This window comes from Schistocerca cancellata, chromosome 3 (assembly GCF_023864275.1).
Source record: "Schistocerca cancellata isolate TAMUIC-IGC-003103 chromosome 3, iqSchCanc2.1, whole genome shotgun sequence".
In the NCBI taxonomy this organism is placed as follows: Eukaryota; Metazoa; Arthropoda; class Insecta; order Orthoptera; family Acrididae; genus Schistocerca; species Schistocerca cancellata.
In genome coordinates, this window is record NC_064628.1 from 400,915,042 (window position 1) to 400,933,232 (window position 18,191).

Here is an 18,191-nt window from a genome sequence, read left to right on the forward strand (position 1 = left end):
AAGTATACCAAGAAACTTTAATGACAGTGTTTCAAGAACTGGCTTTAAGTGAGGAATCTTGGAATATACTACAACACACTACATAGAGCTCCTATAGCGATCGTGAGGATAAGATCAGATAAATTACAGCATGAACAGAGGCATTTAATCAATCATTTTTGGCCTGCTCCATACATGAATGGAATGGGGAAAAATCCTAACAACCAATACAGTGGGACGCGCCCTCTGCCATGCATTTTACAGTGGTTTGCAGAGTATAGACGTAGATCTAGATGTGCATGTAGAAGAATGAGAACAATAATCAACAAGACTCACCAACCAAATGGACAATGAAGATCAAGAAAGTGAATTAGTAAGAGATAGGCCTACAATGTGACAAAGGATTACCTTTGCTGCCCTATATCAAGATAACCAGAAACTAGGTTATTGTTAACACCTGTTCAACTGCTTTTGCAAATATAAAACAAAAATAAATGGTTCAGAAATATCCATGATGATTCAGAAGAGTTAAAAGTAGCATTGCAACAAATTGAAAACGGAGAAAAAAGACGACATTGAGAACAGAGGCATAAGATGTAAACTAAAAGAAACTAAAACATTTCAATAGAAGCCGTGCACCAGAACTGACGAAGAAACTACAGCTAGGTCGCAAGAATGTAAAAGTTTTAGTAGCAGAAGAGGAAGCTGAAAAACCAAATATACACTTGAAAAATTACAGAATGTTTATGGACTGATTCAGATGATACAATGTGAGTGAAAAGTGTGTAAAAATACAGAGCAGATTCTCTGGCAACAACTGGTCTAAGTGCTGGGCGATGGTGTGAGTGTGTGCATGACGGTAATATATTAAACGATTTTTAACTATCTCTGATGTCATGCTTGCCAGTATGGCATCGAATTAGTAGAGTGTCTCTACGGGCCAGTTGGGTTGTCGATGTGATGGTGGAGCGATGCATGAATGTTCGTTCCCTATGGATACCGGATTTAATATCTAGTCCTTTGGTTTATGTGTTTATTTATAAATAATGGGTGCAGTATCTTCGCATAGTGACATGTTTGTTTAATCATAGCATGGTTTGTTTACAAGGCGGTTAAAATAACCTCCTTGGTTTGTTTACGCTTTGACGAAAGTGATATCTGCACACATGCTGAAGATCATTGGTACTTGGTAGAACTAGAAAGTGTTATGCTCGTGGTGGATGTGTTTGTTGTGTAGTAAGTTGAGGTTATGACGTGTTTTGCGCGTGTGCACACAAACTGTAGTATCTTTCAGTAACAAAATATGGGAAGGAAAGCCCACTTTGTTGGGGATGGCCGACAAAAGAAAGGCCCGGGGCGGAAGGCAAGGAAACAAAAGGATCCTGTGATACCGGGGTTAAGTAAGTTATTAATGCAAATAAGTTAGAATACTGATATAATTAAAATTGTGTTGTTATATTTACATATTTTGCTAGGAAACGACGGTATCTATAAGCCACTCAGCCACAGACAAAAGCAACGGGCCATAAAAAGAGCTCATAAACTCTCCGATTTGGCTGAGAAGCGCAAAGCAGCCGACGTTAAACAGAAGAACGCCGCCACGAAAGTTAAAGATGGTGAGTCCTCCACTTCCGGCATTATCGCTTAATTGTTGTATGTAGTTCTCCCCCCCCCCCCCTCCCCCCCCCCATTTCTCCTAAATGCTTCAAATTCTTCGCGTTTACATCCTACGTACATACACTGCATACCATCGTGAAGTGCATGGCAGAGGGTATATGTCTTTGTACCAATTGTTAGGGTTTCAGTCCATGCCATTCACGTATGGCGCACGGGACGAATGATTGTTTCAATGCCTCTGTACGTTCTGTAATTACTTTAAACTCGCCCAAGCGATCCCAATGTGAGTGAAATGTAGCGGGTTGTAGTATATTGATAGAGACATCATTTATACCAGTATCTTGAAACTTTGATAATAAATTTTCTCGCGATAATTTACGCGAATCTACAAGAGTCTGCCAGTTCAGTTCCTTCAGCATCACTGTAACACTCTCAAACAGGTCAAACAAACCTGTAACCATCCAAGAAAGCTGCCCTTCTCTGTATACGTTAAGTAACCCCTGTTAGTCCTGTTTCGCTTGGGTCCCAGACACTTGTGCAATATTCAAGAAATTGTCACATGAGTGATTTGTAAGCAGTCTCCTTTGTAGATGATTGCGCTTCGCCAGTATTGTACCATATACTGAAGTGTTCAAACTTCTTTACCAACAACTGAGCCTATGTGAATTACTCTTTTTCACAATAAGGAGGCAACGATACATCATAAAACCTATCAGCCTTCCCATCTGTAATGTACAAAGTGTACACTAAAAATAACTTAGATTGGATAGAAATAAAATTGGATTTTAATCAGACAATTGAAAAAGGTGACTTTAGAAATGGATATGCTGCAATGAACCATTTGCAAGTCATGAAAGAAATTATAGAGTATAAATTATGAAATGTTTTAGAAGACATTGATTCTAAGAAAGCTGTTGGCTCAGTAATAGTGAGTTCTTTACTGACAGTCCTTCAGAAACAAGGCATTGGTGTTAGTGACTGAAGAACATGCATTTTTAATGGGGTCGACCGAAGTGTCCGATCTCACCCATCGGTTTTGACCCGTGACGTAAGGCTGTTGTGGTGTGTGAAGTCATGACTGCGCGGAATTTAATTTGTGAGATTGGCCTGTTTGTAGGTGTCGTTTTGATGCGATCGTTGGTGCTCTCTGGTGGTGTGTTAGGTGATGTTTTTTGTTTAGTTTGCGAGTGTGACGTCGAGTGTGAATTTTGGTAAATTCCTTTTTTTATGTCTTTGGTAGGTATGGATATGACTGACAGGGTCAACAGTTTTTGGTTGTCGGCTATGATGGGAGACAGTGCGTTGTCTCTAATAAAATTTCTTCAAGTGTTCGGTTTTTTGGATGAAGTCGTGAAGTGTTCACTATGTCGTGAAGGCTTACTTAAGGTTCCAGCGTCTCGGACCATGGACGGCTGTATGGAGATGTTGTAAGGATAACAGGTCAAGGGAAGTGTTCGATCCCAATGTGTGACTGTGTATGTTGGTATTGGTATCGGGGAAATACAGAAGCGTTCGATCTTACCCGTCGGCTTTGACCCATGACGTCACAAATGTAGCGGAAACGACCATAAACAACAATTCCAATATGGCGGATATAAAAACATCGCATACGTATTATAAACACTGAAATACACAAGTTTCACAAAAAGCCTAATGACTCTTAACGGGACAAGAGTGGGAAATTAGGGGTTTTTGGGTGGGGACAAACTAAATATACACAATTGTAGCCACCGACCGCCATACAAAACCACGCAATACAACGAAATAAATCAACATTACAAAACTGACCAAATACAAAAAAACACATTCCTATCCAGAATCGGACACTTCCCTTGACCTATATAGCTCAACAGAACCTACCGATCACATCCCCCAATACAAAACTAAAAAACCAACACTTCCCTTACACCTACATACATCTACAACAGCTCCTGATCACATAAATTATGATCGAACACTTCCGTTGACCTATGTAGCTCAACACAACCTACCGATCACATCCCCCAATACAAAACTTAAAAACCAACACTTCCCTTACACCTACATACATGTACAACAGCTCCCGATCACATAAATTACGATCGAACACTTCCATTGACCTATATAGCTCAACAGAACCTACCGATCACATCCCCCAACACCAACCTATAAAACCAACACTTCCCTTACACCTACATACATCTACAACAGCTTGCGATCACATAAATTACGATCGAACAATTCCGTTGACCTGACCATAAACGACACAAAGGTTTCACAAGAACAATCTGCTAACATTGATAGCAAACAAAGATAATAATAAACAGATCAATGTGTAGGTCCCTAACGTCACGGGTCAAAGCCGACGCGTGAGATCAGATATTTCTGTTGACACAAAACATACATCAAAAACAAAAAAAAACGGAACTTACCTCAAAAAAGTTCCAGCCCCAGAAACTAGATTGGCCACCACAATCACACACAAATGCACCCTAACTAACCACTTTCGGCCTATACATTTTACCCACAGCCCCTTGATAAGTTCTAACGCTGTGTCGCCCATCATCGCCCTCAACCGAACACTATTAAGGCGGTCTTTCATATCCATTCCTAAACAAAAAACCACAACCAAATACACTCAATAACAAACTCACCCGACGTACAGCAATGAGCATTAAATTAAAACAAACGAAAACCATGAACACACCACCAGAGAGCACCACAAACAAAAACAAGACATCTACAAACACGCCACAATCGCAAAACAAACTCCGCGCCGTAATGACGTCACACACCACAACACGCTTACGTCACGGGTCAAAGCCGACGAGTAACATCGAAGGTTTCTGTTGACCCGGTATCGGGAGATGTTTTTGAGCTATATAGGTCAAGGGAAGTGTCCGATTCCAGATGATATTGTGTTTAGTGGTATTTGGGGAGTTTTGTGATGTGTCCCCCCCCCCCCCCCCCCCCCCCGTCGTTTTGCGTGGTTTTGTATGGGGATGGGTGTCTAAATTTGTTTATATTTAGTTTGTTCCCACCCAAAACCCCCTATTTCCCAGGCTTGGCCCGTTAGTGTCATTAGGCTTTTTGTGGAACGTGATGTATTTTCGTCCTCATAATATGTACGTAACGTCTTTATATGCGCCATATTGGAATCGTGGTTTATGTTCGTTTCCGCATTATTTGTGACGTCATGGGTCAAAGCAGACGGGCGGGATCAGACGCTTCCGTATTTCCTTTTAATGCTGTAGATTCCTTTACAGAATAGAGAAAAATTGAGAATTGAAAGAGGAATTAGGTAGAGAGATTCGATACCACAAAAACTATCTCTATCAGTCGTAGAGGGAGGTTTTTGTTTTTTAAACTTCAGAAATGAAGAATTTGTGGCAAAAGAATGTATGTGAACCATGTTCATTTTACCAGACATTTTAGTACTGTTTGCCTGTAGTGCAGATACCAAGCAAGGTGGCGCAGTGGTTAGCACTCGGGACTTACATTCGGGAGGATGAGGGTTCAAATCCGTGTCTGGTCATCCTGATTTAGATTTTCCGTGATTTCCCTAAATCGCTTCGGACAAATGCCTGGATGGATTATTTGAAAGGGCACGGCCGATTTCCTTCCCCATCCTTCCCTAATCCCAGCTTGTACGTTGTCTCTAATGGCCTCGTTGTCGAAGGGATGTGAAACACTAATTTCCTCTCAAATAACTTCTGGGAATTCAGTCAGGTGACACGCTGAAAGTGTCACCTGGCTGAATTCCCGGAAGTTATTTGAAAGTTGTATACGCCAGGTCTAACTAATTTGCTCCTCCTCCTCTAGTGCAGATAGGCTTTAACAGCAAATCAGTTACAGTAAAAAAAAAAAAAATAAATAAATAAATAAATAAATAAAAAACGAATAACAAACAATGGAAAATCCAGGATGGAATGTAACAATATCATGAGAAGTTGCCACTCACCATATAGCGGAGATGCTGAGTCGCAGATAGGCACAACAAAAAGATTTTCACACTTAAAGCTTTCGGCCATTGGCCTTTGTCAACAAGATACACACACATGTGCACACACACATTCACACAAATGCAACTCACACACGGGTGCAGTCATGTGTGTGCGTGCATGCGCATGCAGGCATGTCTGTGTGCATGCGTGTGTGTGCATATGTGTGTTTATTGTTGACAAAGGTCATTGGCCAAAAGTTTTAAGTGTGAAAATCTTTTTGTTGTGCCTATCTGCAATTCTAGCATCTCCGCTATATGGTGAGTGGCAACTTACCTTCTCATAATATTGTAACATAACGAATAAGTTATGTACTGAAATGAAGTAATATAAATTAACTGTGAACTCTTGGAACCAGTTGATGAATTATTTTGTTTATAGCAGTTGAAACCATTACCTGGATGGACTGAAAATTAGAAGAGTTATGGAGGGCTTTAGGTAAACTATAAGGCTTTCAAAACTAAAATTCCAGTCTGTCTGATAAGTAATTTTTACAAGCGTTGTGTATTACCAGTTTTGATTCATGGCAGTGAGACATGGACATAAACTGTGAAAACCACCCCATATCTGAGGGCTGTTCGGTGCACACTGGAGAGATGCCGGATGAAAATTTGGAGGAGACACAGTTAAAACAGGTTGTTTGCTTATTCCCAACATATGTTCTGTATGCAATTTATAAATTGGCAATTCAACTGAAGGATTCTGGAAGCAAAATAATGTGCCAAATCCATTTACTGTCGCACCTTGAGTGCAGCCACACAAAATATGGAAAACATATGTAATGGTAATTAAAAGAGACCTATTATTGCAATATTTACCCACTTAGGTCATGTCATGTCAGACTTTAGACTTGTCAGTAAACCAAGCTAATGGGGGGGAGGGGGGGGGCGAAATTACCTTTTGGTATGATCTTTATAGAAACCTAGTCAGACGTGGAAGTCAGCATCACCACCATTGCAAATAGACAGATGCCTCCCCTTTCATTTGCCCCTATACTGTAATCCTTACGTTTCACATTCACTGAGGCAGATCATTTGAGGGAAATTCAGCTCACTGAGGAGTTATTGTTTGCTGTCTACAATGTTTCTGATACTACTCGACAGAGCAGCAAGTAACGTTTTGTGATTGCAATCTTATGACGATACGTGTACTTCAAATATGAAACTTTCTGGCATATCAAAACTGTGTGCCCTGTTGAACTGTGGTTCAAACTCTTGCCCTGGTCCTTCAGGGGCACTTCTCTTACTGATTGAGCTATCCTTGCAGGCTTCATGCACTTCTTTGTAGTGTCTCATTGCCAGTAACTCATCCTTCCTTTCAAACTCCTCAGGGCTAAAAGTATAGAATAGGGTCAGTGCCGTACTTGTGTGTTTCGTGCAGGAATGTTGTTAGCACTTGCCGTGAGGTATAATGGGAACAGAAGATGTGACAACTGTTTGTGTTATGCAGCCTGTGACAGAGTATCAGGCAGACAACTTGTTTTGAACTAATACATTCGGAAGAAAGGGTGAGATATTGCTATAAATGATTATTACAAATTTAATCAGTCCTTGTTTGAGTCCCAGCTGTATAAACTGTGCTAGTATATGCAAACCAAGGACAGTGTCACAACCCATGATTTACTCGAAAAATCAATCAAATATTTATCTGCTCTGTGTTGCTATGCAATTGATCTGCTCAAGCACACTGAGTAAGTTTATCAGTGTTTTTTTTTAATTAAATTATGGGGGAGGGAGGTGGATCAGTGTATTGAATGTACAGCTCTTATTAATAAACATTGACCTACTTACCTTCTCCCATGATTGAATTAAAAAACATTGATCCACCTGCTCTAAGTGATGGCTTTTGCTGCACTTTCTGATGATTCCACCCGCACAAACCTTTGACTCTTTTATAAGAGTCATTCCACCACCACATTTCGTACGTTTTCGTGTCTGCAGTTAATCCATGAGACAGGTAACAATGGATTATGTTGCCATGCAAAACTGAATCAGTTAAATCAGTCCACTTTATGCCACTCACTGGCATAATCACAAAATATTGACTAATACACCGAACAACAGCAAACAAGACAATTGTTTCAATTTCTGGATTAGAAATATGTTGCCTCTTTTCTTGCCTCTCATTGATTATGTCAAAGAATCATACCACTGGCTACTCAAAAGTGACACATTGCCAACCTATGAGCAGTAGATAAGCAAGCACCACCATGACTGCTGCTGGTCCTTATCTAGACTTTAGCCCTTCGCAGGAGCTGTTCTCTGTACATTGCTGGGAGAGCACATTTGTTCATTTAGTCATGTATCATGTTCTGCATACCCCTCAGTAAGGAGAACCGTCAGGTATTTACAATGAGGCAGTTGAAATATTAACAGGCAGAAGCAGCCACTAGAGGGAACTTTTGTAAAGTATACCGACAACAAGCTGTGGAAAATATTAATCTACTCGTACTGAAAATACTGGGAATTAATTCTTGATTGACTGCTAGATGACACCTTCTCCCTTCATCTATACAACAGGTGAGCCTCTCTTGACTTGGGGTTACGTGACCTGGCCCTCATTTCTGATATTCCCAACACATCCATCTTTCTTCCCTGAGGAAGGGAGTAACAGTAGATCCTATCAGGAGCAAGAATAGCTTTCTTTTCTACTTTTAAATGTGGCTATCAGTAGTACTCTGAATTATGTCTCCTGAAGATAATTAGTAGCCAGCCTTTCTGTCTTCTCGCTATTGGAACACTATACTACATGAGGAAAGTTATGAACCTGATTAATATGAAAATTGTTGCTCTCTGCAATTTTCATCCAGTTGATCTTGTAAATTACGTGGATGACTAACAAGGTACTCTTTTACATTCCTTTTGAATGTCCCTGAACTTCCAATATCTTGCCTGATGTCTGAACCAACTTGTTGTAAACTTTTGCACCAGAATATAAAATTTCGTTCTTTACCTTTGATAGCAATATGGAATTTATTTTCACTTCTAGTGTTACAGACGTGAATTTCACTGTTCTTCCAAAACTGTTTCATGGAGGAAGACCGCACTGCAGTTCCTTCTCTAAATCCTCGCACAAACGAAAAAATGGCTGACATCGAAATAAGTGTCCAAGGAATAGAAAAGCAACTGAAATCACTCAACAGAGGAAAGTCCACTGGACCTGACGGGATACCAGTTCGATTCTACACAGAGTACGCGAAAGAACTTGCCCCCCCTTGTAACAGCTGTTGTACCGCAAGTCTCTAGAGGAACGGAAGGTTCCAAATGATTGGAAAAGAGCACAGGTAGTCCCAGTTTTCAAGAAGGGTCGTCGAGCAGATGCGCAAAACTATAGGCCTATATCTCTGACATTGATCTGTTGTAGAATTTTAGAACATGTTTTTTGCTCGCGTATCATGTTATTTCTGGAAACCCATAATCTACTCTGTAGGAATCAACATGGATTCCGGAAACAGCGATCATGTGAGACCCAACTTGCTTTATTTGTCATGAGACCCAGAAAATATTAGATACAATCCCAGTTTTCAAGAAGGGTCGTCGAGCAGATGCGCAAAACTATAGGCCTATATCTCTGACATTGATCTGTTGTAGAATTTTAGAACATGTTTTTTGCTCGCGTATCATGTTATTTATGGAAACCCATAATCTACTCTGTAGGAATCAACATGGATTCCGGAAACAGCGATCATGTGAGACCCAACTTGCTTTATTTGTCATGAGACCCAGAAAATATTAGATACAGGCTCCCAGGTAGATGCCATTTTCCTTGACTTCCAGAAGGTGTTTGATACAGTTCCGCACTGTCACCTGATAAACAAAGTAAGAGTCTATGGAATATCAGACCAGCTGTGTGGCTGGCTTGAAGAGTTTCTAGCAAACAGAACACAGCATGTTGTTCTCAATGGAGAGACGTCTACAGGCGTACCACAGGGGAGTGTTATGGGACCACTGCTTTTCACGATATATATAAATGACCTAGTAGATAGTGTCGGAAGTTCCATGCGACTTTTCGCAGATGATGCTGTAGTATACAGAGAAGTTTCAGCATTAGAAAATTGCAGCGAAATGCAGGAAGATTTGCAGCGGATAGGCACTTGGTGCAGGGAGTGACAACTGACCCTTAACTTAGACAAATGTAATGTATTGCGAATACATAGAAAGAAGGATCCTTTATTGTATGATTATATGATAGCGGAACACACACTGGTAGCAGTTACTTCTGTAAAATATCTGGGAGTATGCGTACGGAACGATTTGAAGTGGAATGATCATATAAAATTAATTGTTGGTAAGGCGGGTGCCAGGTTGAGATTCATTGGGAGAGTCCTTAGAAAATGTAGTCCATCAACAAAGGAGGTGGCTTACAAAACACTCGTTCGACCTGTACTTGAGTATTGCTCATCAGTGTGGGATCCGTACCAGGTCGAATTGACAGAGGAGATAGAGAAGATCCAAAGAAGAGCGGCACATTTCGTCACAGGGTTGTTTGGTAAGCGTGATAGCGTTACGGAGATGTTTAGCACACTCAAGTGGCAGACTCTTCAAGAGAGGTGCTCTGCATCGCGGTGTAGCTTGCTGTCCAAGTTTCGACAGGGTGCGTTTCTGGATGAGGTATCGAATATATTGCTTCTCCCTACTTATACCTTCCGAGGAGATCACGAATGTAAAATTAGAGATATTTGAGCACGCACGGAGACTTTCCGGCAGTCGTTCTTCCCGCGAACCATACGCGAGTGGAACAGCTAAGGGAGGTAATGACAGTGACACGTAAAGTGCCCTCTGCCACACACCGTTGGGTGGCTTGCAGAGTATAAATGTAGATGTAGATGAGTGAGTAAATGTAATGGCATGTGAGTGCAAAAAATCAAAAAATCCAGAATACCTGAAGAGACTTCCACAAGACTTTCACCTATCAACTTGACCTTGTATTTGGTAGAATAAATAATTTTTTGACCTTATGTGCATTGCCCCAGGTTATTCTATATGGAATTATGGTAGCAACCTCATCTGCAGGTCAACACAGTGGGAGAGTTTTCTAAGTGTGAAGCAGGCAGAACTGTGCTTTTTGGTATACTTATCAGTCTTACTTTGTTATCTGTGTAGATGCCTTGGAATTTCAGATATGGTGTTCCATTTTGTATGAGTTAATATTAGTAATTTATTCATCGAAGTTTCATGATACTGTTAGGATTTGTGAACTTTAAAAGAAAGGAAGAGATCTCCCAATATACGACTTGAAGTTGCTTGCTGATGTCCATCTCTATGTGCAGTCTGTCAGGAACTGCTGTACGGATTTTTATCCTGTTTCGACTAATAGATACACTGATTCACAAGGAGGACTTTTGTATGTATTTGATTTATAAACATTTCATACAAATTTTCTGAATTATGATGAACTGAAGTTACGATGTGAAAATGATACCATTGCAAACAGCCACAACAACTTGAGAGACCAGCAGTGCCTCAGGAATGTAGCGAGTGTGATCTAATTCGCATCTGGTGTGTCGTTCTAGTGGTAGAATGTGTGGCTCGAACCAGAAAGGTTGTGGGATCGAATCCAGGCTGGGTCAATTTTTTTCACTGTGCCTTTTATCTTAGCGTTCACCTGTGTGATGTAGGGATAGTCATTTTGAAATATGGCAACAATTTCAGACTGCTAGTTTCTGCTTCCCTCATGTTAACAATCACAATTTGCACTCTTAATTCACTGCAAATTCTGTGAACAATAGGCAGTGAGTTACTTAACATAGAAGTGTCATAATAAATATGTTGTAGTAGTAGTAGTAGTAGTAGTAGTAGTAGTTGTTGTTGTTGTGGTTGTGGTTGTGGTGGTGGTGGTCTTCAGTGCAGAGACTGGTTTGATGCAGCTCTCCATGCTACTCTATCCTGTGCAAGCTTCTTCATCTCCCAGTACCTGCTGCAACCTACATCCTTCTGAATCTGTTTAGTGTATTCATCTCTTGGTCTCCCTCTATGATTTTTACCCTCCACACTGCCCTCCAATACTAAATTGGTGATCCCTTGATGCCTCAGAATATTAACTCCCAACTGATCCCTTCTTCTTGTCAAGTTGTGCCACAAATTTCTCTTCTCCCCAGTTCTATTCAATACCTCCTCATTAGTTATGTGTTCTACCCATCTAATCTTCAGCATTCTTCTATAGCACCACATTTCGAAAGCTTCTATTCTCTTCCTGTCTAAACTATTTATCGTCCATGTTTCACTTCCACGCATGGCTACACTCCATACAAATACTTTCAGAAACGACTTCCTGACACCTAAATCTATACTCGATGTTAACAAATTTCTCTTCTTCAGAAACGCTTTCCTTGCCATTGCCAGTCTACATTTTATATCCTCTCTACTTCGACCATCATCAGTTATTTTGCTCCCCAAATAGCAAAACTTCTTTATTACTTTTAGTGTCTCATTTCCTAATCTAATTCCCTGAGCATCACCTGATTTAATTCTACTACATTCCATTATCCTTGTTTTGCTTTTGTTGATGTTCATCTTATATCCTCCTTTCAAGACACCGTACATTCCATTCAGCTGCTCTTCCAGGTCCTTTTCTGTCTCTGACAGAATTACAATGTCTTCGGTGAACCTCAAAGTTTTTATTTCTTCTCCTTGGATTTTAATTCATACTCCGAATTTTTCTTTTGTTTCCTTTACTGCTTGCTCAATATACAGATTGAATAACATTGGGGATAGGCTACAACTCTGTCTCACTCTGTTCCCAACCACTGTTTCGCTTTCATGCCCCTCGACTCTTATAACTGCCATCTGTTTTCTGTACAAATTGTAAATAGCCTTTCGCTCCCTGTATTTTACCTCTGCCACCTCCAGAATTTGAAAGAGAGTATTCCAGTCAACATTGTCAAAAGCTTTCTCTAAGTCTACAAATGCTAGAAACGTATGTTTGCCTTTCCTTAATCTATTTTCTAAGATAAGTCGTAGGGTCAGCATTGCCTCACGTGTTCCAACATTTCTGCAGAATCCAAACTGATTTTCCCCAAAGTCAGCTTCTACTTAGTTTTTCCATTCGTCTGTAGAGAATTTTTTGTTTGTATTTTGCAGCCGTGGCTTATTAAACTGATAGTTTGGTAATTTTCACATCTGTCAACACCTGCTTTCTTTGGGATTGGAATTATTATATTCTTCTTGAATTCTGAGGGTATTTCGCCTGTTTCATACATCTTGCTCACCAGATGGTAGAGTTTTGTCAGGACTGGCTCTCCCAAGGCCGTCAATAGTTCCAATGGAATGTTGTCTACTCCGGGGGCCTTGTTTCGACTCAGGTCTTTCAGTGCTCTGTCAAACTCTTATCGCAGTATCGTATCTCCCATTTCATCTTCATCTACATGCTCTTCCATTTCCATAATATTGTCCTCAAGAACATCGCCCTTGTATAGACCCTCTATATACTCATTCCACGTTTCTGCTTTCCATTCTTTGCTTAGAATTGGGTTTCCATCTGAGCTCTTGATATTCATGCAAGTGGTTCTCTTTTCTCCTAAGGTCTATTTAATTTTCCTGTAGGCAGTATCTATCTTACCCCTAATGACCACTAACAAAAAGATAACAAAGTCATCATCAGGCTGTGATGTGAGCATTAAAATTTGAAATGTTTTAAACCAATAGTTTCCCTGTAGTTGTTTGAAAACAGTTATAAAAAAAAATAAAAAAACTGGTGATTTCAAAATATGTGCTGTTTTTATTTTTTATGCTACACTGTACAGGTTTTCAGAAAACTACTTAAGCAACTTTGCTTCATTTACATTCGTTCCATTCTTTCAGCATTGCAATAGATGACTCAGCTTTCAGCTTTCCACCTTTCCTTGAATCAGACGTAGATGTGGACATGATTCTTTGCATGGTATCGCAAAGAAGTCTTCCACAAAGAGTCCATGACAAAGAATTGCAGCAGTGGATCTCAACACTGCATCACAGTGCGTACTAAGCATCACAAGAGGAGTGCTGCAACATGAGCTAAATATCTAATCCATGCATGTTTTTTATTCTTTTTTCTATATTTGTGCCACATCAAGTCAGCCTAGATATGTATTGAATCACTTGTGCCACACACAAGCTTGATTTTCAAATGGTATTTACATTGGTTACTTACATCACGATGTACTCCCATCATTACTGAGATGCATTCATGCATCCAGACAACATTCCTGCTGTGCATTGCTTAGTTTGCATTCATAAGTTACATGGAAGTGATGATATTCAGTTACTTAACATTGTAACCTGCAATTTAATCATAAAGTCTGCAGTGGCCCGCTAACAAAATACACTTTGCCACGAGTCATGTGGCCATTGATAGTTAATGCAACCCGTACAAAGCTGGGGCAGGTCACAAAGTTGTATATACAGGCATATGTGTACAAACAAATTTGTTGAAGAGAGGGCGGTATAGGTTGTTGGCCATGGCCTTATTGAAGGAACCGACCCAGAATTTGCCTAAAGTGATGTAGGTAAACCTCAAGCAGAATGATTGGATGGAGCATAAGCCTCCAGAAACTGTGGCGTGTCTCTTAACAGATGCACTACCTCAGTTGGCTATCTCTAATATCCAATTCTGTTCCCATTGAGCTCTACTCCTGCTACTAGTAAATATGATGAGGAGAGTTCTGGCAGAATGTACATAATTTGGGAGTACAGTAAAAGAGCAGAGGTGATCGCCCAGTGGTGGAGCACGCTACTCAGCAGAATGAGCTCGAGTTCGGTAGCTGCTTTACAAGCCATGCCGTCTCGATCATACCTCCGAGCACCGGCTTTTCTGAACTGCATGGATGAGAGCTATCCTATCAGTCTCAATCTCTGCTTACCCACTGGGTCCACACCCTCTACTCAACAGTCCTCTGTCCTGACACCCCCTATCGATCTGTTGCCTCCATATCATCATCTTCTTCTTCATCTTCTACTTCTTCTTCTTCTTCATTTTGTACCTTCTGAACTCTCTTGCTCCGGTGCCTGTGCATTTGTTGGCTCTCCTTCCTGGATTCCTATCCCCACACCGCTGCCCACCCCCCCCCCCCCCACCCCCCCTCCAAGCTGCCAGCTACCCTTCCCCAACCCTTCCTGCCTCTTTGTCCTGTAACCCACCCCACAACCCCTCACGCCACTTCTCTTGTTGAACTGCAGTCCCTGCACCACTGGCAAAAAGCTTGTGTGTGCACTTTTTTGTGCCTGTCTGCTACCAGTATGTCATTTTTATTTATTTGGAATTGATAATATGAGCCTTTATAAGAAGGTTTACATGTTTATTGTGAACCAGTTGTAACCTTATTCCCACGTTCTCTTGGCTATGTCTGGGCCATTTGTTGGTATACTTTTATCATGAGCAAACTTTACAGTTCTTTAAGAGTCATTCTGTCTCTTTGAGAAATCATTTATGTAGATCAAGAAAAGGAGTGCACAAGTATTGACCCTTGTGAAATGTAATATTTAATGTTTCTCCAACCTGAATTTAGTTTCACTCCTGTGCCATTATTTGTTTGTGACCTCCATTATTTGTTTGTGACCTTTTGTTTTTTGTCATTAAGATATGAATCCAGTTTATATAGTTGAAATATGGGATCTGCACAAACAACAAAGCCTTTTCAAGACGACAGAAAATAGCGACAGGAAAACTTTCATGTTTATTTCTTCCTGAATTGAGGTTGTGCATTGCTTTCTTTGCCAAGAAGTCTTTAAAAGTTGAGTGCACTGGAAGGAGGCAGTTTTGTCTATAATTAGAGGTCACATGCTTATTTTCATTCCTAGTAAAAGGGATACTGACAAGAATTGCTTACCAGTATTTTGTTCTGTCTTCCATGATAGAGCACACTTCTAAGAACATTCTAAAGCCATGATCCCATTAATATTTCTTTATTTAAAACAACTGGTTTCAACAGACTTTTGCTGTCATCTCCAGGTCTTAAAAATATTTTTGTTATGAAATGTGTTCGTTTTAAGTTGAATCTCATGCCAAGTTGTCATGTGGATAAAAAACATCACATTAAGAAAGTTTTGTCATAGCAAAATATTTAAAAATATAGATCACCTTATGCAAATGGCCAGGTCCATGTATATCCTGCTCACAGAGAAGCGTTACGTCACAAAAAACACAGTACACAATCGCACATCTGTTTACATAAGCTGTACATTCTGAAACCAGTGTTTTCCAACCTGTGGGTTGCAACCCCCTGGGGGGGGGGACGACACACCAAGAAGCAGTCCAAATCACTGAAGGCACCAGCGGAGAGGCAGTGTTGGTGGGGACTAGGAAGATTAATTCTTCTTGCAGTTCTGATCTGCAGGAGCAACCTTATTTGTCATAACATTCTCTAAGGAAAGTGGAAAATATACCCATGGCACTGTAATTACAGCATTAGGACTGAAGTGCGTGAAATAGGAGTAGCAACTACACACACAAACGTGAGTTTTGTGCAGGTCCTAGGGCGCTATGGCCAGGTCTGGGTTAACATTGCTGTGAGCATTATGAACACTGAGTTGAGCTGGCTGCTGCTGACTGAAATGAATGCTTGTATGAGTGCAGTGCCTGTTACTTCAGGTGGGAAATGGGGCTATACTAGGCATGGCCTACACCTCAATAGGAGAGGGAAAGATAGGTGGGCTGAGCTTCTTGCAGATAATTACTCAAAGCATGATCCATATGGTTACTGGTGTAAGAGAGGTACTGTTTTTTGGTTAGAATCAGGATTCTCAAATTATTAAAGGAGTGAGTAATCAGGTAGAAGAGCTGCTTGTTTGTTTGGAAAATTTAAAGAGCTCTGAAAAGTGTTGACTTTTTCGCCTGTCTAAGCACCACATAACCACAGGGTTAGATAAGTTGCATATAAAGGATTACTATATAGCAGCTTCCTCATGCAGAAATAACATGGGAAAAGGAGGAATTGTTACATACATCAAGACAAAACACAAATTCAAAAACATTGAGACAGTAGATTCTGTAGTGATCAGCACACATAAGTGTGTGCTTGTGAATTAATACTGGAAATTAGTTCATTTTTAATTGCAGCTGTATATAGATCATATGAATGTGTGGCATTTGTTCTTTCGGACATGTCCAAAACAAAACACTGCAGGTGTGATACATTATATGTGAATTGAGGGTGGAGGTGGGGAGAAAGGAAAGGGAAGGAAGTACTGATGTCAGCTGCATCAGGACAATACACGGAATCAGCAGCGATGAGTGAAAACTTGTACCGGACCGGGATTTATACCCGGGATCTCCTGCTTACTAGGCAGATTAATTCAATCACTGCGCCATCGGGGGCACAGTGTTGTCACATCTGCGTTGGGTGTACTTGTGCATTCGCACTGACAGTGGATCCATTGTTCATCTAGGTGAATCAATTATTTGAATGTTATTGTCTGTTCATTCGGATATGTGCAAAAGAACAGATACCATGCAGAATCCGCAGCTGTGATACATTATATGTAAATTGAAAGTGGATGTGGGGAGAAAGGAAAGGAAAGGGATTACCGATGTCCCGATATCAGTAATCCCTTTCCTTCCCTTTCTCCCCATCCCCACCTTCAATTTAAATATAATATATATAGATCCCCATTGGGAAATTTTGGATGTCCATGAGGAATCTGGATTCCTTGCTATGCTATGTGTCAGACAGCAGCAGGTAGTTAATAGTATGTGGTGACTTGAATGTAGATTTTCTAATGTATTCTCATACGAAAAATGATCTGGAAATCTTATTTGGATCCTACAATTTGATCTTAGTAATTAACTTTCCAACACTGGTGAATAAAGACAGTAGGACCCTAACTAATAATGTTTTCTTTGGTGAAGCTCAGAGTAAGAAAATAACTGCTTACCAAGTAACAAATGCTCTCTCTGGTTATGATGCAAAGTTGATTCTCATAAATAACATAGTACCTTATAATGTAGGATTGTAGATACTCCTCAGTGGAATTCAGTTAGAATGATTAATGGCTCCAGGACAAATGTTTCTAAGAATAGTTTACAAGAGATGACCTACTATGAAGTTTATAATGCTAACATAATATGTTCCATGATATATTAAATTATTATTTGAAAATAGTATTCTATATAAGCTAATCAGAAAAGTCAGTAAACAGCGATGTAAAAACCCATGGATGACTAGAGGGATTAAAGTATCTTGTGAAAGGAAATGAGAGACACATCTTTTGGTAAGAACAAGTAGTTGGAAATGACATAAAGCACTCAGAATTACTAAGAAAGGTTATTAAAAAAATCAAGGAACATGCACGTCTGAAATCAGTAATCCCGATGACGGACTTGAGGCTGTATAGAATGTAGTGAAACGACAGGTCAGTTGATCACACAACAGGATAACATCACTACTGAACTGAATGAAAGGGCTATAAATGTTGAGCCACAGGTCACAAATATATTTAATAATCTTTTGTTAAATATACTGGAAAGTATAGGGACAAACTGTTCAAGAGAGAAAGTACGGCGGTATGTTAAAAATATTTGAGAAGGTGATGTATTATAGAATAGTACCTTAGCAACTATATTATTCTGATCAAATTACAGTTGGGTTTCAGAATAATTGCCCCATTGAGAATGACATTTACATGTTCACTAACTAAATTTTAC

General features: G+C 40.1%; 1 protein-coding gene across 1 annotated transcript in view; it reads left to right on the forward strand.

The window, feature by feature from the left end:
• The first annotated feature begins 1,146 nt into the window (after positions 1-1,146).
• The window catches only part of LOC126175142 (uncharacterized), a 163,917-nt gene continuing 146,872 nt past the window's right edge, over positions 1,147-18,191 (forward strand). Inside the window, exons 1-2 of the mRNA XM_049921702.1 lie at positions 1,147-1,379; positions 1,455-1,595. Coding sequence (XP_049777659.1) covers positions 1,283-1,379; positions 1,455-1,595 — 238 coding nt within the window. The 5' untranslated portion in view covers positions 1,147-1,282. The remainder of the gene's footprint in view (positions 1,380-1,454; positions 1,596-18,191) is intronic.